The sequence below is a fragment of the Bos mutus genome, chromosome 1 (genome assembly GCF_027580195.1).
Source record: "Bos mutus isolate GX-2022 chromosome 1, NWIPB_WYAK_1.1, whole genome shotgun sequence".
In the NCBI taxonomy this organism is placed as follows: Eukaryota; Metazoa; Chordata; class Mammalia; order Artiodactyla; family Bovidae; genus Bos; species Bos mutus.
Genome location: NC_091617.1, coordinates 79,077,641 through 79,100,037, shown reverse-complemented (window position 1 = coordinate 79,100,037; position 22,397 = coordinate 79,077,641). Strand labels below are relative to the sequence as shown.

Genomic DNA, 22,397 nt, shown 5'->3' with positions numbered 1-22,397 from the left:
GTCAGCTCTTCACATCAGGTGGCCAAAGTATTGGAGTTTCAGCTTCAGCATCAGTCCTTCCAATGAATATTCAGGACTGATTTCCTTTAGGATGGACTGCTTGGATCTCCTTGCAGTCCAAGGGACTCTCAAGAGTCTTTTCCAACACCACAGTTCAAAAGCATCAATTCTTTGGCACTCAGCTTTCTTTATAGTCCAACTCTCACATCCATACAACACTTGCGTTACATTACACTTAAAAGCCTAAGCATCCATATGATGGGGGATTTCACTATGACTTAATATTTTTAAAGGAAAAAAAGACTGAATGTTTTGAGATATAAATTCTGGTCGTAGTGTGACCTTGGCCCAAGAATTGCCCTTCCCTGGGCTTCAGTGTGATGATCATGAAGTTGAACCATGATTCCTGGGGTCTTTGATACATAGACTATCAGGGCTAGATGAGCCTTAGAGACCATCTGGCTTAACTCCTTTATGTGAGAGAGGAATCCCTTGCCCAGGGTTTCTTAGTTATAGAGAATGGCCACAAGAATCCAGGCCTCCTGTTCCCTGGCCCATGTCTGTGCTCTGCCCCTTGCCTGTGGCATTAACCAGATGGGACTCCTACGCTTGTTTGTGCACTGCAGGAGTCCATACATTGCAGCCACATTCCAAGGAGGCAAATACTATCGTGCAGATGCTCATGAGCCTTGAAGACCAAGGACTGTGGGAGATTAGGCTGGAGAGGAATTTTCATAAAGTGAGAGTATCTGGACCACAGCCTTGGGGTCCTGCTCTTCTTCAAGCTGCTGATGTGCAGTGTCAGCAATTCCGTCATCATGACCCTGATGGGCCAGGATGGGAAGGGCAGTCTGTGGAACTGTGGCTGGGAAGAAAGGATTCCTGTGAACTGGAGGGTCCTTTACTTCCACTCCCAGGCCTGCCAGGGGAATTCAGTCACAGAGTGAAAGATCCCCAGGACAGGAGTATTATCTCACTGGAAGGAAATGTGTGATATTCACAGTTCCGTGGAAAAAGAACAGCACTAGAATGATATATTTACAAGTTCTCTTTAAATGATGTGTCACTAAGGCAACTCCAGCAGACTGTGGTCTCTTACCAGAGTGCTTATGGCCAAGGAACTTGGAGAAGTGGCTGTTGTACCATATTATTATTTTCTGGCATTATCCTACCTAGGATAATGAGGATTTAGTGAGGTCATCTGGAAAGCCCTGGAAAGGAGAATTAAGATTAAAATTCTGGAATTTTAAGGACTTTAGGGATCATCTCATCTTACTCCTCATGGAACAAATGAAAGAACAGAAGTTTGTAAAGCCGTATTGACTTATCTGAGGGTGATATAACCAGTAGGCTCACGCTTCATTCAGATGAGAAGGGAAGAGCCTCTTTCTCATTCATAGCCAGAAAATCCACATATCCTGGGGGCAGAGGGTTAGGGAGAGAATGCAATTTGAAAAATTCAATTGGGTTCAACTATATGTGGAAGACTTCTGGGTTTGAAAGCTTCTGAGTTCTCAGATGGAAATACTAGTCTTGTACCTGAATTGAGAACTTAGGGAGTATTTAAGCTGTAATTGGGGCTTCCCAGTTGGGCTTCCCTGATAATTCAGTTGGTAAAGAATCCACCTGCAATGCAGGAGACCCTGATTCAGTTTCTGAGTTGGGAAGATCCACTGGAGAAGGGATGAGCTACCCACTCAAGTATTCTTGGATTTCCCTTGTGGCTTAGCTGGTAAAGAATCTACCCACAATACGGGAGACCTGGGTCTGATCCCTGGGTTGGGAAGATCCCCTGGAGAAGGGGAAGGCTACCCACTCCAGTATTCTGGCCTGGAGAATTCCATGGACTGTATAGTCGAGGTCTCAAAGAGTCAGACGCAACTGAGCGAGCTTCACTTTGACTTTCAGGTGGTGCGAGTCGTAGAGCACCTGCCTGCTGGTGCAGGAGATGAAGAGACGAGGGGTCAATCCCTGAGTTGGGAAGATCCCCTAGAGGAGGGCAGGACAACCCACCCCAGTATTCTTGCCTGGGAAATCCCATGGACAGAAGAGCCTGGAGGGCTACAATCTATAGAGTTGCAAAGAGTCTGATACAACTGAAGCAATCTAGCATGTGCCCATGCATGCATACAGACTGTAATTCCTACAAGCTGTGACCTTCAGGGGGACCAAGAAGACTAAGTGAGCAGAGTGAGCTTCTGAGCCATCTTCAGCCCCAACAGCCCCACTTCTGTTTCCTGAATCAGGACTACTAGAGGATTTCTAAGGAGAAAAACGTCCATGGGGCAGAAAGTATTTGAAAAACAATAACAACAACGTGGGTCTAGGTGGGTCTCCAGTGGCCCTCTGCAGTCTGACTTTCCATAAGTTCTTGAGTCTAGGAGGGGAACTCTGCCAGGGGCGTGTGAGCAAGGGCACTGGGCCTGTCTCCATGTGAGCATCAGTTGACAGCCGATCAGGGTGCAGTAGGAAGGCCTACTCAGGCCCCATGGCTGCTAAAACCTCTGAAGAGGGGCCAGTGATGATGCTGGACAGCATTCTGGAAGGAAGAGAGCTGTGTAAGCCCGAGGAAAGAAATACCTCTCTGTCCAATATGTTAATCCCTTCTAAAGGAATTGGGAAAACTGTCGGGCACTTCAGATAGGTGGCTCAAACTCTGTGTTGTCTCACCCAGACTGATTCTTTGCTATGCTCAGAGGTCTAATTTTGGAGCAGAGAGTGCTAAATTATTGTCTTGTCCACTCCAAATCATTCGGGAGTTAGTGGCAGATCTGGGACCAGAACAGGAAGTTCCCAAACTCCAGGCAAGGACCCAGAGCATGCTGCCTTCCAGAGGGCCTAGTCCCATGTCCTTGAATTTTCAGGAAGGTGTCATATCACCCTGGATAGAAATCATCAATTAGTCTCCAAAATATTCTCCAGCCAGAAAAGCCAAGCTTTGGGCATCTATGTATTCCAGTGTCCCTAATTCAGGGTCAGAAGAGGTCTTCATATTCTGTTGTGGCCCTTGAAAAGTACAGTGTGTGTGTGTGTGTTTCCATTACAAAATAGCCAATGTCAACCCCTTAATCTATCTTGTCAGGAGAATCCACTTATTTGGGAGCAAAGGAATGGGCTGCGTCCTCTGTTGTGTGTTTATCATCTTGGTAGTGGAGTCCTGTGCCGTGCTGTGCTTAGTCACTCAGTTGTGTTCTACTCTTTGCGGCCCCACGGACTATAGGCCACCAGGCTCCTCTGTCCATGAGGATTCTCCAGGTAAGAATACTGGAGTGTGTTGCCATGCCCTCCTCCAGGGGTTTTGCCAATCCAGAGATCAAACCCAGGCCTCCTGTACTGAAGGCAGATTCTTTACAAGCTGAGCCACCAGGGAAGCCCCAGAGGTGTCCTAACAAGGTCAGACTTGACCTCTGTCTCAATAATAGGAAAACTTGTTAGAAAAAAAAAAAAACAATTGCAAATGAATTGAGAGTGAATTCTTGCAGTGGAGGGATGGGAAATAATGAAAAACAAAGTCATTGTCATAGCTAAAGAAAAAAAAAATTGCAATTTTCTGTGGTCTTGAAGCCTCAATTACTAATAAAGGCAAATGTTTCCACTGGCAAAATTTCTAGATGTTTGACATGTTTGAAAGTAGATAAAAAGCAGTTAGGAAGTTCACATCTAGCCTTGTCTAAATCCATGGAATTTACTCTTGTATTAAGCAATGTTTGGTCATTTTCCTTCTGCTAAGTTCACTTTCCAACCTAAATATCTGAGAATACAATGGTGGTACAGCCAGCATTAGCTAGGGGAATGGGCTGGGGGATTCTGCTAACCAAATGCCCCTTACCCATAATACATCTGGGATCCTGGAGTTTGGTTCTTCCAGAGGCTAGATTATATCTTAGAAGACATAACTAGCCTGTTTGTTAGAAATTTCAATTTACGATGATGAACACTTAGGGCCTTGGTGAATACTCCCTGTTTGCTCCTTGTGACTCTGAGAAGTTGGCTCCATTTGTAATGAATTTATAGAAACTGTATTTGATCTAGATTACCAGGCCACATCATCTCTGAGAGCAGATAGTTTCAACATTTCTCATTCTTTCTTTGTCAGTCTTTTATCATCATTACTCTTTTCCACCTTGTGCAATGGCTCTTTTTCTAGGCTCATCTCTTTTGGTAATGGACTAGATTTCTAGGTCCTTAAATTCTCACAGTTCCTAGCACAGGACATTCAAAGATGGGCAGCAGCAGAGAGAGAGCAATGGTTCTCACATGTGGAGTTTTTGCTCCTCTGGGGCTATTGATAACTGCTGGAGACATTTTTGGTTGTCACAACTGGAATGTGAGTGCTATTGACATCCAGTAAGTGAAGCCAGGGATGCTGCTAAACATCCTATAATTTGCAGAATAGCTTTCTTCGGCAAATACTTATCTGGCTCAAAATGTCAATAGTGCTAAAATTGAAAAACTGTGCCATGGAGGACCAATTTTAGAAAGTTTTTAGTCACAGAAAATTTGCTTTAAATGGGATACTTGATGCATATCCAACATATGTAATCAGCAACACTCACCATTCAAAATGAGTTAATCAGGGTAGGAGTTCACAGCCCCAGTTACCAGGCTTTCCCGGCCCCCACCCCAGTGCTCTTGTCAGCCTCTGCAGTATCCTAGGGCTCAGTGGAGTACAGCTTGTGAGCAGTTTGGAGGAGCCAAAAGAATGAAAGTCATAAGACATGGATTTGGAATCTTGATCCATCATTTACTAGCTGTACAATCTTGGGTGAGTTGCTTCACCTTCTTGGGGTTGTGTCTTTGCCTCTAAATGGGATAGTAAACCTATCTCATAGGATTGTTTTAAAGGTTGAATGAGATTATAAGTGTAAGCACCTTGCCAACTCACTTCTTTGCTGATGATCAAACATTCTGGTTAATACCAGGTTAATTCTTACTGAATTACAGCTGTAGAAAAATGAAACTATACTAACCAAAAATATAGGAAATTTATGCTAGAGTGGTTTAATAAGAGCTTCTTCCAAGAAGCCAGAGAGAGGTTATAAGTAGGTTCTTAGGTCTTCACCTCTTTTTGAACCAGATACAACTGTAATATGTGTCATTTCTCAGAAGTACTTTGACCTTTCTTAGCTCCACTTTTAAAAGAAAACAGCTTCATATCTATGGCATTGCTTGTGGATTCTTTCTAAATTCTGAGAAATTGTTGTTTGATGCTGTAATCATTTCCTGCTCCTCTTTCCTTTGTTTTTTACATCCATTGTCACTTCCATTTTCTGTGATGACCCCTTACTGTTGCCCAAACTCTTTGTTAATAAAATCCAAACTTTTTAGCATTACATTCAAAGCCCTTCAGGACCTCACTCCAATCCAACCTTCCAGCCTCACCTCTTATTTCCCCTGTGGCATACTCTACACTTCTATTACCTTGATCATTACCTAGGGAACTGGACAATGCTTTCTAATGCCTCAGCTTTGGATATAATGATAGCTGACTCTGGAGTCTCTTTTGCTTGTTGAATTAAAGGTGACATTGGAGCAGAAGTTAGCAGAAATGTTCGACTTTGAGAACAGAAAGGCAAAGGGAAGGCTGTATTTGAGTAACACGTTGCCAACTTCATCTTCCCTTAAGATCTTTTCTAGGTCTTCCTACTCAACCTGCTCCTAGTGTACCACCCGCAACCTTCATTTATCATGTTATGATACTGTATGTCTCCCTCACTGGACTGCCAGCCTGCGGGGCAAACACATGATCTAATTCATCTAGGTTCCTCTAACTCCCAGCAGATTCTCCAGTAGAGAACCGGCCACGGCAAGGGAACATCAGGATCTCACCTTCACATAGTCGTATTCACAAAGGTAGGAGGATTCCAAGTTGAAGTGCATGAAGTAAAGCTTGATTCGAAATCCCTCTGGGACAGTGATATTCCAAGTCACCTCTGAATCACTTGGATAGGCGTCTGGATAGCCAGGAGACTGGATCTGGCCAAACATGTTGTTAAGCTCCACAATGTGGGCTGAGGCCTTCAACAAGGAGAAGCACAGAGCATGAGAGAGAAGGAGCCACCTGAAAGACATGAATGGATTCATCACACTCGGGTAACGGTCCTTGTCATTTAACTAAATCAGCAGCCAGGAGACAAAGTTCCCAGCACATCACTGACCTGCTGTAATGATTTTTCCCTTACGGGCCTTGCTTATCCACTGTATAATACTGGAGAATAGTAACTTGATTTCTAAGGTTACTCCCAGTTGTACTCTCTTAAAGATTCAATAATAGTATTAAACTTTCCCAGAAAATATCATATTTGGGACTCTGAGACATATTGTTTTTTGGTTTAAAGTATAAATGTCATAGTTAGGTAAAAGCTGATATAATTTCTTCAGCTCAGCTTAATTTAAGAATCATAAACTCTTGATTCAGTTTCCTAAAAAGTAAGTAATAGTAACATGGAAATATTGAGATAAGGCTTGTACTCAATGATGGGATCTGCAGTATCTTAAACAGATTTGACAAAATTAATCAATAAATATAAAATTTTGAATTAAGAAGAAATTACCAAAACAAGTTGTTTCCCCCCTCCTTTGACAAGTGTTCTTATAAAAGGATAAAAAACTTACAATCTATTTCCAGTTGTAGGAATCCAAGATAACAGACTGTTAAGAGTTGCATAAGGGGCATGGGAAATTCAACTAAAACTTACAGAACACACCCAAGTGGCTGATTCAATAATGAGGCAGAATGTCCAAGGCTTGCCAAAAACCTAATGGTCAATGTACAGTACAACCAAGGCATCCAATAGATTGTTCCCCTGCAAGACTCGAGGACCTTGAACTCAAACATCTCAAACCTGGCTTGTCAATTTCTCCCCTAAATCTTATTTATTCTGATTCCTATGTTTTGGAAACCCTCTGTTTCTCCTCAGTCAATTAATTTAAACGTTCTTATCTGGACTATTGCTACTGAATCCTAACTGATTTCCTTGGCCCCCATTTCATACCATTTAGCAATCTTCTGCCAAATTTGATTTTCTAAAACACAGACGTGTCCATGTGGCTTCACTGTGCCTGCGGGGCAAAGCATCTGCTACTGGGCTGGCTGATGAGCCCTTTTTGATCTAGCACTGATTTGCCTGTCCAGCTTCATCTCATACCAGCCTGAGGCAGATCATTCTGGAAGCACGCCACACCCATCTGGGCCTCAACGCCATCACACATGCCCCACTCATTCCTCACCTGGTCATCTCATTTATCCTCCACCATCCAGCTCAAAGCTTCCCAGGATACCATGGAATATCCTTCACTCCAGATTGCAGCTCCCTGTACATGCTTCCAATTAGAGCAATGCTTTAGGCACGGCTCTGAAGTTAGGTGTATTTGGGTTCAAATCCCAGTTCACTTCCTTACTGGCTGTGAAATCTTGGGGAATTAGTCTCTGAGTTCAGGTTTCCTCAAATGTAAAGTGAAGATTATAGTCTTTAATTTACAGAGCTCACATGAATATTAATGATAATGTATGTAAAGGGCCCAATATAAAGCCTGGTATATAATAGATAATGAATGAATGAATGAGCTAAAGCATGAATGTGGGGCCAGAGCCTTATTAATATATAGTCTAAAAAGTAAGTTCTGGGGAACTATACCAGCATTTTAACATTAATAGTTAGAATTTGGCTAATCGGAAAGTTGTTTCTCCCAACCTACCCCTCCCTGCTCATTAAAAAGATGCATATATGTGTCTACATGCACATATATGAATTTTTGAGTGTATGAACACAATGAGATAACTGCAATGAAATTATCTAGCTGTTTTATATAATATTTACATAAAAGGTAAATACGTAAGTGCAAAAAGGCCTAGAAGGGTATCACCGGGGTATTAACAGTGGTTATCTCTGAAGTGGTAATATAAAACTACACTCAATAAAAATGAGTGCTTTCAATTTTACTTTTGTGTATGTAAAATGTTCAAATTGTGCTATTTTTTCAATTAAGAAAAATAGAGGTATATTTTTTTCCAAGGCCCCTACAACAGCAACACATGAGCTGCAACTGAGGAGACAAAATGTTTTCATCCACTTGCCAGGGTCAGTATTGTTATAAACCAGTCTGTGGAGGAAGGGCCTCCAAGGCAGAGAGAAAGGCAGGCATGGGTCCAAGCTCCCTGATGAAGTAGTAGGAAAGGTAAGTTTGAAAACTCTGGCTTGCAGGGGTCAGGCAGCCCCACTTTGAAATGAGGAAATATACTGATATTTCCAACCTGCACTGGAAATTCTGGTTAAGTGCCTCTTGAGCAGGGGTGGGCACTAGTCTTGGGTTGGAAGAGCTGGATTCCAGTCCAGACTTTTATTTCATTCATCTAACCCATCTCAGGGAAGTCATGTAAGTTCTCCCTCTCAACCTCTTCATTCATTAAGTGTCATAGTAATGACACCCCCCAAGGCTGCTGTCACAATAAAGGAGGATTGGAGAGTAAGTACTTTGTCAGCTGTCCAGCCCTAGTTAAACATTAGTTACTATTACCCCATCAGGCTGCTTCCCGAAAAGCAGGGGTTAGGAATGAGCTTTGGTTCCCAAACTGGACTTCCCTGCAATAGCAACACTCTGATTATGCAAGGCTGAAAGGTCAGCTTTCTCCACTTCTGCTTTTTTCAAACCACATGGAGAAGACCCTGAGCTTCCTGCTGCTAGTTCTGTCATGGGCTGGCCCAGGCGGATGGCTCCATCTATCCTCAGAGGCCTCAGACCACGTGTAGTAGGCAACTGGTCAGCGTAGGAGGAAGGCCTGTGAAGCACTCTGTTCTATTTTGTTTGCATTTCAAAACAGTTTCAAACATATGAAACAAATCTCTCTTTTCACATAATAAGCCTGAGCATATGCTCACTTGCTTGCTTGCGGGGCTGCAAATCAAAGAATGTAAGTGGCGGCTTCCATTTCCCATCACGCTCTCTGAGTGTTTTTGGCTTCTTATCCACCAGGCACCGGCTGTACAAATTCTGACACCTGCTATCTATTCTCCGACTAATCAAAAAGTTTAGTTACGTTTGCTTGAAATGTCACAAGTAATATATAAAGCCGGGATTTCATAAGCCCTACTGTAGGCACAGGCTCTGAGGAATGCATAAAAAATGCCGGCATATAGCCATGGTTGTGGAACGAGTAGCACTTTCTATCCTTTCCATTCACTCCTCACTTCAGCCTACGCAACACCAAGACTGTTTTGGGATAGAAGAGTTGAAAAGGTTTGTGTAGATCTCTTTGACAGTCTTACTTGACAGAGGACAAAAAGGATACCCCAAGAGGTGACATGTCACGCCCAATGCCATATGGTGAGTTAGCTTCCACAGAAAAAAGCAATAACAAAAGCTCACAGAGGAAGCTGGGTCCATGCCCATATCATGCCTAGGCATCTGGCCAAAGCAATTAATCCTGTGAAAAATAATTTCAAAAACCCATAGCTTTATTTGAAAATTAAAAAAAAAAAAAAAAACTAATACAAAAGTATTTAGTTTAATTGGTCAGATTTTAGTTTAATTGGTCTGGAGTGAGGCCTGGTCATTGGCATTTTTTTTAAAGTACTATAAATTGTTCTAATGTGCAGCTAGGGTTGAGAGCTGCTGATGTACAATAATATACTTGGTTGAGAGTCTGGCACAGTATTATAGAAAGAAATCCTAAACTTGGAGCCCAAAGATCCAAATTTGGGTCTCGGCTTTTTCAAGATCATCAGTGCGGCTTTGGGCAAGTTGCTTAACTCTTATCCTCATGTCTCCATAAACCCTTACCTCATCCAAAATCTGAAGACCAGATGCAACAGTGACTATACAAGTGCTTTGCAAACAGTGTTGTGCTTGTATGAGGCAAGACCTTTTGGAGACTTCTGCTGCTGCTAAGTCACTTCAGTTGTGTCCGACTCTGTGCGACCCCATAGATGGCAGCCCACCAGGCTCCCCCGTCCCTGGGATTCTCCAGGCAAGAACACTGGAGTGGGTTGCCATTTCCTTCTCCAATGCATGAATGTAGTGGAGCACTTTTCCAGGAGAAGTTTTGCTATTGAACAACTGAATTCAATTCAGCCAGTATAGATTGTATGCAAAGAAATGATCGTATGTATGAAACAGACATTATGCTAGGTACGAGGCATACAAAGGTGAACAAGCCACAGATCCTATTCCTTAAGGAATATTCAGTCTTGGAGGAGGAGGTGGACATTTCAACATGATAATATTAAGAGAGATAACTCCCAAGGACAGAAAAAGCACAAAGGATAAGATGCTGACTCTGGGGAAGCTGAGCAGGGAAGAGGAGGTGATGTTTGAGCAAGCTTGAGTGATCAAGTCTTGTAGAACAGTGGTCCCCAATCCGTGGGCCGGCCGAGGACTGGTACAGTCTGCCGCCCATTAGGAACCGGGCTGTGCAGCTGGAGGTGAGCAGCAGACCAGTGGGCAAAGCTTCATCTGTCGCTCCCTGTAGCTTGCATTACTGCCTGAACCCCTCCCTTCTTCCCTCCATCCCTGGAAAATTTTCTTACATGAAACCAGTCCCTGGTACCAAAAAGACTGGGGACCACTACTCTAGAAATAGGGGAAATAAAAGAGTTGAGGGATGAGCAAATGCCAAGACAGAACTGGTCATCGACCCTGTAGTTTGTATGGCTGGGGTCCTGGGTGGTAGGGTGAAGACTTGAATAGTGGACAGATGAGTCAAATTGTCATTCCATGTAGATGGGCATAAATCTCATCTCTTAGGAGAAAGGAAAATGAAGTTAGACGGCAGGTTTAACATTACAATGGATTTAAAAAGAACCTAGTGATTGGATTAACCTTAAAGACCTGATTATCTCTCTAAACCACAGGTAATCTGAGTTCAAAGAGTTAACACAGCCTGAAGCCCCTCATTGGCCCCAGACCCTGAAAAGTTGCTAGGTGACTGCAGAAGAGAAACAAATAGAAACCCTTTTCCAATTGAGAGTAAAATTAACGGGAAAAGAGGTGTTCAGAGACTTAACACATCTCTGGAGTGTTCGTTTTTTCTTTTTTGTATTTTTAACAGTATTAGCACTTATAAGTAGTAAAAATAATTATGGTGGCTGGATTTTGACACTTAGAGAGGAAAACTTACAAGAAATGTCTGGTAACAAGCAGCTAGTAACTAAGTATAGGCTGAGACATTGGAAATATTGAAGAGCTTGGAAACAATTGCAATTTAAAATCTTAGGTTCAGAATCAGGAAGACTTTTTTTTTTTAAATTTGAAATATCCCTTTAAGAGTCATTTGGTGCAATTCATAGCCTGATTCATGCTACTGGCGGCCTCTGATTTCAGTGAGAAATGCAGAAATTTATAGGGGACTGTAAAATGTGGACAGGTTTTTGCTTTTTTAAACTGAGGTTTAAACTAGCAAACTTCTGAAGGTTTAAGAAGCCACAGAGCTGAGCAATGGGAATCTGGTTTCTTTTCCGGTCAGAACAAATAAACACACAAACACATATTTAACTCACAGAGTGTTGGAAGAGAGAAACCAGTGCTCTTTTCAAAGGAGGAAAACAAAAACTCAACCTTGTAGGCAACAGGAGAAAAGTCACATTGGCCGGCGGGCAGCACCCTGCGTTGGCAGAGGAGAAATCTGAGCTCCAGCGGCACCGGCGGCATTTGCACACAGCCACAGCCTCCCGTTTCAAGTTGCAAGTCTCTGGAGTCCCAGGCAAGGCCCCAGCCTGGCTCCCTTCTTAGAGCCCCAAGAACTGATGAGGAGCCCCTGCACCAACCATAGGACACGCAGGTGAGTCTGCCCAGAGACAAGGTCAGACCTTCCAGAGCTACTTGGCGTCTGGTCCCTGAAAGCCTCCCCCCACCCACCCCATGCCCACTTCTGCCCTGGCACTCACCTCATTTTCCTGCCTTGAGTGCTCCTGGCTGCCTGGTCCCCTTGGCCTGGCTCGTCCGCGAGCTCGTCCCCAGTGTGGTATCAGCCTTATCTTTGTTCTGAGGTCCCTGTGTGACTCTGGAATTGGCTGGCATTCTCCATTCAGGTCACGCCTTCCCCTGCCTGCAACAGATCCCCTCTCCCCCTCTCTCCCTCTGCCTTCTCCTCTCTCTCTCTCTCCTCTGACTTGCTCTTACACACACTCAGAGGAACCTGACAGAACAGAATCCGTCTTCTTCCTTACAAGATCTCCTCCTCCAGTTCCCTCCTTCATCCTGTACGGCTGCTTCCAGCTCCCGGGAGAGAATCACTGAGCAGCTCAAATAGGTATTTGTATCACCGTGTGTGTGTGTGTGTGTGTGTGTGTGTGTGTGTGTAGACAGTGGAGAGGGACAACGTCAGCTCTCCCTAGTCTCCCTTGCCAGATGGCTATAATTCTCTGCTCGTCTTCAGGACACTGGCAAAAGGACGTCAGTTAACCAAGGACAATACTAAGAAGGCAATTCTAGTATCCTACACTAGGCAGGAAAAAAAGATCCAAATCCCAAAGCTTGTCTGTCTACAAACAACCACAGGCTTTTTGGTGAACTGAGCAGCTGGCCGGGCTTGTGAGCTAGCAGCCAGTCCTTCACTTGGCTAGTTGTTCCTCACCACTTGAAAGTGAGGCTTGAGTTTTTTACCAACTCAGGCTGAGCAGGGGCCTGTTACCGCCCAGGGAGGACCCACCGCAGTCAAAGAGCCTCACACCCCATGGCTGTGAAGAGACCTGGGCCTGTGTACGTGGCTAGACCCAGGGATTGTGAAGAAAAGCAGCACCGGATCTCAGCCGAGCTGAAGAAGGAAATTTCCTTTCTCCACAACCATGACCACCAGTCCTGAACAAGGAGAAGGATGTCTGGTTATAAAAAGTACAGTTCACTGAGGACCTTTTCTGTGTTAGGCACAGGGCTGGGTGCAAACGTCATCTCAATTATTTCCACAAACTTGAGAGGGTCACACTATCATACCCATTTTACAGACAAGAAAACTGAGGCAAGAGAGGTCCATAACTTGCCTAGATTATCCAGCCTCTTATTACTCCTACTGCTGTCACAGCTAACAATTAACATTTACTGAGCACTATGTGTCAGGTACTGGTCTAGTAATGAGTTAACTGCTTTTGATTGTCTTTACATTTTGCAGAGCTGAGTAAGTAATATTATTCCTGCTTCCAGATGAAGAAACTGCTCAGAGAGTTTAAGTAAGTTACCCAAGATCACACAGCTAGAAAGTGATGGGGAAAAATCTGAGCTGGTATCCACTATGTTGTGCTGCTTCTCACTAACATATTATAGTGCATATGGCATTACAAATACATACCACATTCACAGAGAAACTCAATTTGAGGCATTTTTTGAAAAGAGCAATTAGACTCAGAGTTAGCTATAATCTTTCCTTTCTATTCAAGCGAACTGTGTACTTTGGACTCAAGAACATCTCTGATCCTATTTCCTCATCTGGAAAATGGGGTTTGCTATGAGACTTAAAGGAAATTATTCTTATGCTTTTTTAGCTGTTCAGTGTACTCAAGAGATGGCTCCCACCCATTCCAAGCAAGGCGGCAAACACATGCATTCTCCATACTCTGATAACACTGCTTTGGCACATTTGGGGGAACAGTGCCTTGAATCTTACTGAAGTTCTCCTTGTTCCATTTTTTCTCCAGTTGCTCTGTTTTATCACCTTTAAAGGTCAACTTCGCTAAGCTGGGCATTATTAAGAAGCTGTGTTTGATATTGTGGGTGCAAGTATATGCGATGAGGAAATGTTTGAACCTAGGCACTGTTTTTGCAAAATACTGCTTTCTGGTTTAGGCAAGAGAAAAAAAAAAAATCTGTAAAAGTCCCATTAAGAAGACTCACAGGCTCCTCAGACATCAAATAACTCTCACCAACATTTTAATGATTTAAGTGTAAATGAATCAGAAACACATGGACTGCATTTCTCTTGGAATATACAAGCATTTTAAAACCAAGAGAGGAAGAACTTGGCACAAAGCACCCTGCGCCATGCAGAGGGCCCTGCCCACTAAAGACATTCCCTCCATTAGTGCTGCAGATGAGCTGGCCCTCTCCTAATTTAGGGCATATCCAGGGAAATGCAGTCATTTGTTCTGGGCAGAGAGGGGAGAGTTTGGGAGGGAAAGCCATCAGCTTCTCCTTGTAAAGTGTCACAGAGCCACTGAGCGTCCCAGAATAATTTCCTATGTTTTTTTTTTAAGGCTGCCAACGCTCAATGGGAGGCATTTGAAATATGTTCTGAGCCAAAGTTCTGCCAATATACAGCAGAGCTGATATGTGCTTCCTTGGGAGTTAGCCAAGGCTCAGATGGAATCTGCATGAAAACTGCGTGGCTCAGGACTGATCTGGCCTGGATTCAGGGCAATTTCCCATTGTGTGGGGCTGCACTGGTGATACCGTCCTGATCTTTTGATAAGAACGTCCTGGAGCGACATGAATAAATCATGAAGAGTGGGAGGAATGGAAAAGACAGTGGTCTAGGAATAGACTCAAACATGGGTAACTCATATGTGACCTTGGGCAAGTCACCTATTTTCTCTGCTGCAGGAGGGGAAGGAGGGACATCAGTTTGCTCTACTATAAACTCAGGGGGTAGGAGTCCATTGGGAGCACAGAGCACATGTAAATGTGTGTGAGGACTATGGAATGAAATTGCAGTGGGGGTGGTGAGGTGAATTGCTAATAATCTGTTAAAAGTCAAAGAGCCCAGAGTGGCCTTCTAATCTTGACACTTGCTTTTATCTGTGGTTATAATATCACATCACTCAGGATCCAATCATAGGTATTTAGAAAGATAATTTCTAAGAAGATTCAACTTGTTTTAAAAAATGTTGATGAAAAGGTTCACATACTTACATATAAGAAACTAACAGTATGTCAGTTAGAATCATAAAAGTGTAGAATGACGGATGTTGGCTCAACATCCCGTTTATAGTAAGGGAAACGGATCAGAAACCTACTACTAACAGAGTAAATACTACAGCATTCCTACAACTAGAACAGGGCTTTGTTTACATGTTCTACCAAAGTGTTTATTATATACAACTCTTCAGCACAGACTTTCTGGAATTCCATGAATGCGTTGGAAAAAGTAAAATATTTGGGCAAAAGTTTTTATTGACCAAATGTGAAATCCAGGCTTCCTATAGAATATCTAAAAACTGATAAATGACCCCAAAGATTATACCTTAGAATTAAATTTTGGGTTATTTAATACACTGACTGACAGAATGCTGGAAACCCTGACTTCAGAAACTATCAGATCATCAGACTAATATGGGAAATTAAAAAAATAACAATGCCTGAGCTTCGTCTCAGAAGATTAAATTCAATGAATCTTGGGAGGGGCTTTTGAATCTATAATTTTAAAAGCTCCCATGCACAAGTGTCCCATTTTGGGTACACATAATGGTGTGTCATAATTAATGACATCTTAGATTTGATGTAATATTCTTAGTATCTGCCAGATACCTTCATGTACATCAGTACATGTAATGTTGACATGTTTTTCCAGATGAGGTTCAGAGAGACTAAGTATGCCAACAAGAGGATGATCAACATCTAGAGCCTTGGACTCCTGACCCTAAATCCAGCTCTCTTACTCCTCATCTGTAGACCCCTGATTCTGCCTGTGGATTTTGAGCATTCATGAGCCATGCTGTCATGTGACTGCAAGATTTTAGGGGAGGGAAAAATAATTTATATGCAAAAAATAAACTAGGCTCTATTATGGGCTGAATTGTGCTCCTCCAAAATTCATATACTGAAGCCGTAACCCCCAGTATCTCAGAATTTGTTTGGAGACAGGATCTTTAAAGAGGTGATTAAACTGGAGGTTGTTAGGGTGGGCTCTAATCCAGTATGACTGGTATCCTTATAAGAGGAGGAGATTAAGATACAGACAACACAGAGGAAAGATGGGGTGAAGAGACAGCCATCTGTGAGCCAAGGAGAGAGGTCTCAGAAGAACAACCTTGATCTTGAACTTCCTTAAAATACCTGCCAACACCTTGAGCTTGAATTTCTAGTCTCCCAAACTGTGAGAAAATATATTTTTGCTGTTTAAACTACCTAGTCTCTGATCCTTTGTCATGGAAGCTGGGCAAACTAATACAGACTGTGTAATAGAAGTTCTCCCAAAGCGTAAGTAAGCCCATACTACCATGCTGCTGCTGCTGCTAAGTCGCTTCAGTCGTGTCCGACTCTGTGCGACCCCATAGACGGCAGCTCACCAGGCTTCCCCGTCCTGTGTCAAGCTAATTTCAAGCATCACATACACGGAATTAACAAACACTGGGTCAGTTAAGGTTTTGTTTGGTAGGTGATAAGAGAAACCTTGACTAGTGCTGAAACAGAGTTTATTTTCCTTGTGTAGCAAGAAGTGAGGCAGAAGTTGGGCCTGAGGACATTTTCTTTTTTTTTGTCTTCTGCCAGTCCTAGGAGGGGTGATGTGTCCTAGGGTTAGGTACATGAAAAATAGACCATCTGTTATGGGCTGAATTATTTCCTCCCCAAAATCATATATTGAAGCCTTAACTCCCAGTATCTTAAAATATGAACATATTTGAAGACAGGAGCTTTAAATAAGTGATCAAGTTAAAATAGGGATGAATGGGCCTAATCTAATTATTAATGTAAGAAGAAGAGTTTAGGATACAGACAACACAGACAGTAGGGGGACCATGAGGGAATGCAGTAAGAAGGCAGCCATCTGCAAGCCAAGGAAAAGGCTCTCAAAAGAAATTAAAGCTGCCAACACCTTGATCTTAGACTTCTGGCCTCTATAACTGTGAGAAAATGAATGTCTTTTACTTGAGTGACCAGTCTGTATTTCAGTATGGCAGCCCTAGGAAGCTAATACACCATCTATACTTGCCTTACCTTTGCTCACCTAAATATGTTTGATAAAAATCATAGTTGCTCTTCACTCATTTTAGGTCTCCCCTCCCCCAGAAGTTCCTCAGATGCTAAGACCACATGGATCAAGAAGATACAACCATCAGACAGGATTAATTAGGCCTTAAGAAGCAAATGAATAGCAGGGGTCAGACCTTGTGAAAGGTCAGGGGGTTCAGGATTATCACCTCCCTAACTCTCTAGTGCTGTTTCATGACCATTACTTTTCCAAACTCCTTCTAAATTCCCCTGCTTTTCTATCATTCTGGCACACTCTACTCATCTCTACTACTGTCATCTTCCAATTTCTTTATCCTATCCTCTGTTCCTTTCATTCATAACTTAGGCGTGTGACACTATGCTCACCTCTCCTTCCCGATTCCTCCTGACATCCTGAGTGACAGTGGTCTCTCATTGCTTGACCTAGTTTAATGATGATTTCTTCCATTTCACCATAGCCAGCTACTCTACTTATAGCCATATCTATGTCTGAAATCTCACTCTTGTGATACCCCATTCCCTGACCACTGTCTCCCATCTTTCTAAGTCTGACTTCTTCAATAACTCTAGAATTCAACCTCATCAGGATAGCTAGCCCTCTTACACCATTCCAATTCTAGTCTATCAGATTCTCTTGGCTTTATATCTTTTCTGCATTCCACAAACAAGCACCATCACTCCTTAGTGGATTCTTTTTTTTTTAACCAGTTTCTCGACTCTCTTCTTACTTAAGAGGAATGATTCTTAATATTTCTGGTAAATCATTGAGAATCTAATGAAAGCCAGATCCTTCTGTTTTGAATATCCCCAACAAGACCACATAATTCATTCCCTCACTCCTTCAATTCTTTCTAAAAATGTCACCTTATTAGTGAGGTCCTTCCTGGCCACTCTATTACTTCTATTCTCACCCCCATTTGCTCTCCCCATATTCTGCTTCATTTGTCTTTGTGGCACTAGCCACCAGCTAAGATGGTATTTATTTTAAGTTTTCATTGGTTTGTTGCTTGTTCTCTACCCCATTAGAATAACACTGTCTATGAGTGGACAAGTATTTTTGTATGTTTTTTGTTTACTGCTCTATTCCCAGTACCAAGAATAATGCCCTTGGCTTGCACAAAATAGGACCTTAATAAACATTTGTGGAATGAGTTTTCTTCCAAGAAACACTTAATAGGCACTATTCTTCAAATTTGGGATATAATTTCAGGGGCTTGATGGCTCTCCTAAAACAATGAAACTCAGAAGCTCAATTGTAACCAGTCTTCTCAAATATTTTTCATACATCCCACTATAGTTTTAAAAATCATTACATACTGATCACTAGCAAATCTACTACTTCTTTAGTCTAAATGTCTTTCCATAGTTCCTCATGCTTAAGTAAAATGTCTATTCTCATCTCCATCTCAAGGTTCCATTAGGCAGAAGTCATTTTCTATATCCAACCTGCTCATTTTCTCATATGAACAATGTTCATGAACTACTAGCAAATCAGAAATTCAAGCCAGATATTTGAGTGTCATCACTGACTTATTTTTTCCTTTTCTTCTCATCTGCCATCAATCAATAACTCCTATTGTTTACATATAAGTATCTTTAAATCCATCATTATGCATAACATCCATTCCCCATTGCCCTTGCACTAGTGGAATGATTCATTAGTTTTCATTGGATTATTTCAATAACTTCTCATTGGTTTCTTTACCTTTAGTACCACTCTTCTAAGTATATAAGTCTCATTAATTCTCTCCCTTTGATAGACCTTTCAGATCCTTCCTTTGCCTAGAGAATAAAATAAAAATACCTTAGAATAGCCTTTGAGCCTTAAAGTCTAATGCTGCCGTGAAACTGAAGTAGCCTACAGTGCTGAGCCAACATGTGGAGGACAGCTGCCTGGAGAATGGCCTGGATCCACAGCAGACTGCCTAAGCGAGAAAGAAACTGTTGTGTGAAGCCACTGAGCTCTTGGTATTGTTTGTTACTGTAGATAATTTAGCCTGCTCTGACTGACACAATACTCTTATATGGGTTTATTCTTTCACCTCTGTATTTTCCCCCAGAACCAGCACGCCTACACATCATACTTTACTGTCTAGAACTGGTACCAAACTAGTTTCATATTCCAGATTTTATCATGCTCTCTCATGTCTGTAGGCACTTACATACTTGGTTCTATTGGTCTTTAATGCTGTTTTCTTCCTCATTTGTCTATAGAACTTCCTCTTATTTATCATTTGAAATCTTTCTTAAACATCAGCTTCTCTGGAAAATTTTCCCCAATCATTCAGCATGGAAGTAAACACTACCTTTGTTCCTTACACTTAAACTTTAAATTTTACTTTAAATTGCATGTGTCAAATTATAGAGCAATTTTTTTGTTGATTTGTGTCATTCTTTCATCACAATAATTTGAGGGTCTGAACAATATCCTTTGTACTTTCAACTCAATAAATGCTTATTGAATGTATAGATGTCTAAATAAAATTTTAGAAAGATATCAGGACAGGTAAACATATAATTAAGTCTATAATTATAAATTATGATGACTGCTACACAGAAAGAGAGCTATGAGAGAGGCTAATAGAAGGGCTTAATTTATGCAGAGTGGTCAGCAAAGTCATGGTGAACTGTTATTTAAAATCAATAGGATGAGTACAAGTTTGCTAGTGAGGAGCTGGTGATTTCTCAATGATGGACTACCCTACTTGGACATCACATGTGTGGAAACTCCCCATTTTTATAACCCAGTTCATAGAAATAATAAAGATATAGAAATGTGAACAGCTGCACTCAGAGGCAAGAAAAGGAATGACCTGTGGATGAGGAAGTGGGAAAGTCCATAAAAGGAAGGCGGTAGATGAGAAGTTATGGCAGTGAGTTTCCCACAGTGGGAACCCATCTTGACCATGTGGGAGGTCTTCATAGTCCCGCTGGGGCTGACAAGACTGTATGTAAAGTCACTGGGAAAGGAGAGAGAATCACCAACACAGAAAAATTGCCAAACAATAGTCAACAAATATTTCTCAAAGCCTATATATGGAAAAGTGATACTAAACTCAACAAGAAAAGGATTTCATGGAAGGAAATAGAGTCAATAGAACCACAAGAACAGAATTTTAAAATAACTGTCTCCAGAAAGTTAAAGGAGGGGATATCATCTATGAGAAAAGGAGAAAGATTTGAAATACGAACAGGTTGAAATGCAAAAAAGAAGCACTGGACAATTAATGAAATTAAAGTAACAATTTACATTTATTAAATGTTTATTGAAATTAAAAAATAAGATGCAATTGTAAGTATAAATAGCTGAATGGCTGCAAATGAAAAATTAATTAATGATTTGAAAAATCAAGCTGAAGAATTCTCTCAGATAAAGAGATCAGAAGTATAGAAAAAAATAAAGGGATATAGATTCTGAAGTTCTTACATATGTCTACTAGAATTTTCTTTAAAAATGAAATAAAGAGGGGGAATGTGAAACAATCTTTGATGATATATTGGCCTTAATTTTCCCAGAATTGAGAAAAGATAAGAATTCTCAGACTGAAAAGATCTACCAAGGCCCAGGTGAGATATTTACATAAAATTAGACCTAGATTCCTTGTCATGAAAGGTCAATGTATTAAGAATAAAATTAGAATCTTAAAATTACCAATTTTTAAGAGAAAAAAATTAAATTAGATTATCATTCATACATTTTCACCAGCCACGTGGAAACAAAAGGGAAATAGAGAATATCCAAATGTGAAAAAAGAAAATACCTTTAAATTTATCATTTTTTTACTAAGAATTATATACATGAAGCTGAAATAATGAAGACATTTTCAGACTCTAAAAAGCCTACCATTTGCAGGCCCTTTCAGAAAGAGTTACTGGAGGATGTTGGAGCTGGTTAGCGTTGGTGAAATTGTGGAGAAATAAGCACACTAGAACCCTGGTGTCTCAGATGATAAAGAATCCATCTGCAGTGTAGGAGATCTGGGTTCGATCCCTGGTTTGGGAAGATCCCCTGGAGAAGGAAATGGCAACCTCTCCAGTATTCTTGCCTGGAGAATTCCATGGACTGGTCTGGTGATCATGGAGTCACAAAGCCCCTGGGTTCACAAAGAATTGGACATGACTGAGCAACTAACACTTTCAACACTTTCAAGTACACGCATATCATGCTTGTCAGAACATAAAGTGGCCTGGCTACTTGGAATACAATCTGGGGATATTAACAAAAGAAAAATGGGCATATCCTACAAACCAATAATCTTACCTCGAGATACCTGTCTCAGAGAAACTTCTATTTGCAAACATATTTATTGTAGCATTATTTGTCAAGGTGAAAAATGGGCTTCCATGGAATAATGGCTAAATATAATATAGTCATACTATGGAACACGAAACAACAATAAGAAGGGATACGGAAGATCTATTGATATATGCATCAACCTGGATTTATCTCTAAGATTTACTGTTGAGTGAAATGGGCAGGTTGAAGAATGGTATATGCATTAGGATACAATTTATTTAATGAAAAAGCAATAGGTTCAACACGAAATACACATTTTGCTCATTTCATAGATATTTTGCATATATTTTCCATATATAACTGACAAAAGTGGAAGGAAATAAATAAAAAATAACTAGTTACTTGTGTGGAGGATGTGGTGAGAGGCTTTATTCATATTTATAATAAGCAAAACTTTTAGTGACTGATCAAGGCTGTTTAAGCAGGGAATTTTAAGGGTAAAAGAGGACTCTGGGTATTGTGAGGGAAATGGATTTGGAGGCCAGTTTGGAGCCTGTTGCAGTACTTAGGACCATTAGGCACTCTGGGCACAGAGCCTGGGGCCCATGAAAATGTTTTAATTTCTTTTAAAATCAGAATTAAAAAATAAAATGATAATGGATATATAATAAAGAATCCAATTATCTTTGTAGCAATGCAACACTAAAATATAACATTTGTTTATTTATTTATATTTTTATGAATAAAGCCCAGGTTAGGGGAGAGAATGCCTGGATGGATTGGACTGGTGGTGGTGAACATGGAACCCAGAGGATAAAGACAAAATATATTTTGTCTTTCAGAAAAGCCTGAACCTGGCTGTAAATTGAGAGTGAGAAATTCAGGGAAAGGAAGACAGCAAAGACAACTCCCAGAATTCTGACTCAAGATTGTGTTGTTGCCACTTACTGAGATGGGGGAAGAGAGGTAGAAGGTGAGTGGGGGTCAGGGTGTAAGGGGCCTTGCATGCCACACTAGATGCAGAAAACCTACTAGGCAGGCTGAGGATTTTCTCAACTCTGGATAAGTCCGAGAGTCACATGGGGAGCTTGACAAATTCAAATTTCTGCCACAGCTCCCAGACTTGATCCCATCCAAAATCTTGAAAGGGTTGAGGAACACTGACATTTTAGGCCACAGAAAGGCAAGATTTTTAAACAGAGAATGACCTGATCAGGTAGCGTTTTGTTTTGTTTTTAAATTCATATTTGATAGCAGTAATGAGTTCACAAGAGATTGGAGGATA

The 22,397-nt window shown here is 41.4% G+C and overlaps 1 protein-coding gene and 1 long non-coding RNA gene across 3 annotated transcripts in view; one reads left to right on the top strand and one right to left on the bottom strand.

Annotated features, from left to right (window-relative positions):
- Positions 1 to 12,158, bottom strand: part of MASP1 (MBL associated serine protease 1) — a 52,654-nt gene extending 40,496 nt beyond the window's left edge. For both annotated transcript variants that reach the window (XM_005899647.3, XM_005899649.3), the window contains exons 1-2: positions 11,883 to 12,158; positions 5,830 to 6,061 (exon numbers count right to left, since the gene is read on the bottom strand). In XM_005899647.3, coding sequence (XP_005899709.1) covers positions 5,830 to 6,061; positions 11,883 to 11,887 — 237 coding nt within the window. In that variant the 5' untranslated portion in view covers positions 11,888 to 12,158. The remainder of the gene's footprint in view (positions 1 to 5,829; positions 6,062 to 11,882) is intronic.
- Positions 12,159 to 12,354: 196 nt separating this feature from the next.
- LOC138988194 (uncharacterized) lies at positions 12,355 to 21,945 on the top strand. The gene is made up of 3 exons (XR_011464442.1): positions 12,355 to 13,160; positions 14,181 to 14,478; positions 15,494 to 21,945. It is a non-coding gene; the product is annotated as an uncharacterized lncRNA (long non-coding RNA).
- Positions 21,946 to 22,397: the final 452 nt, after the last annotated feature.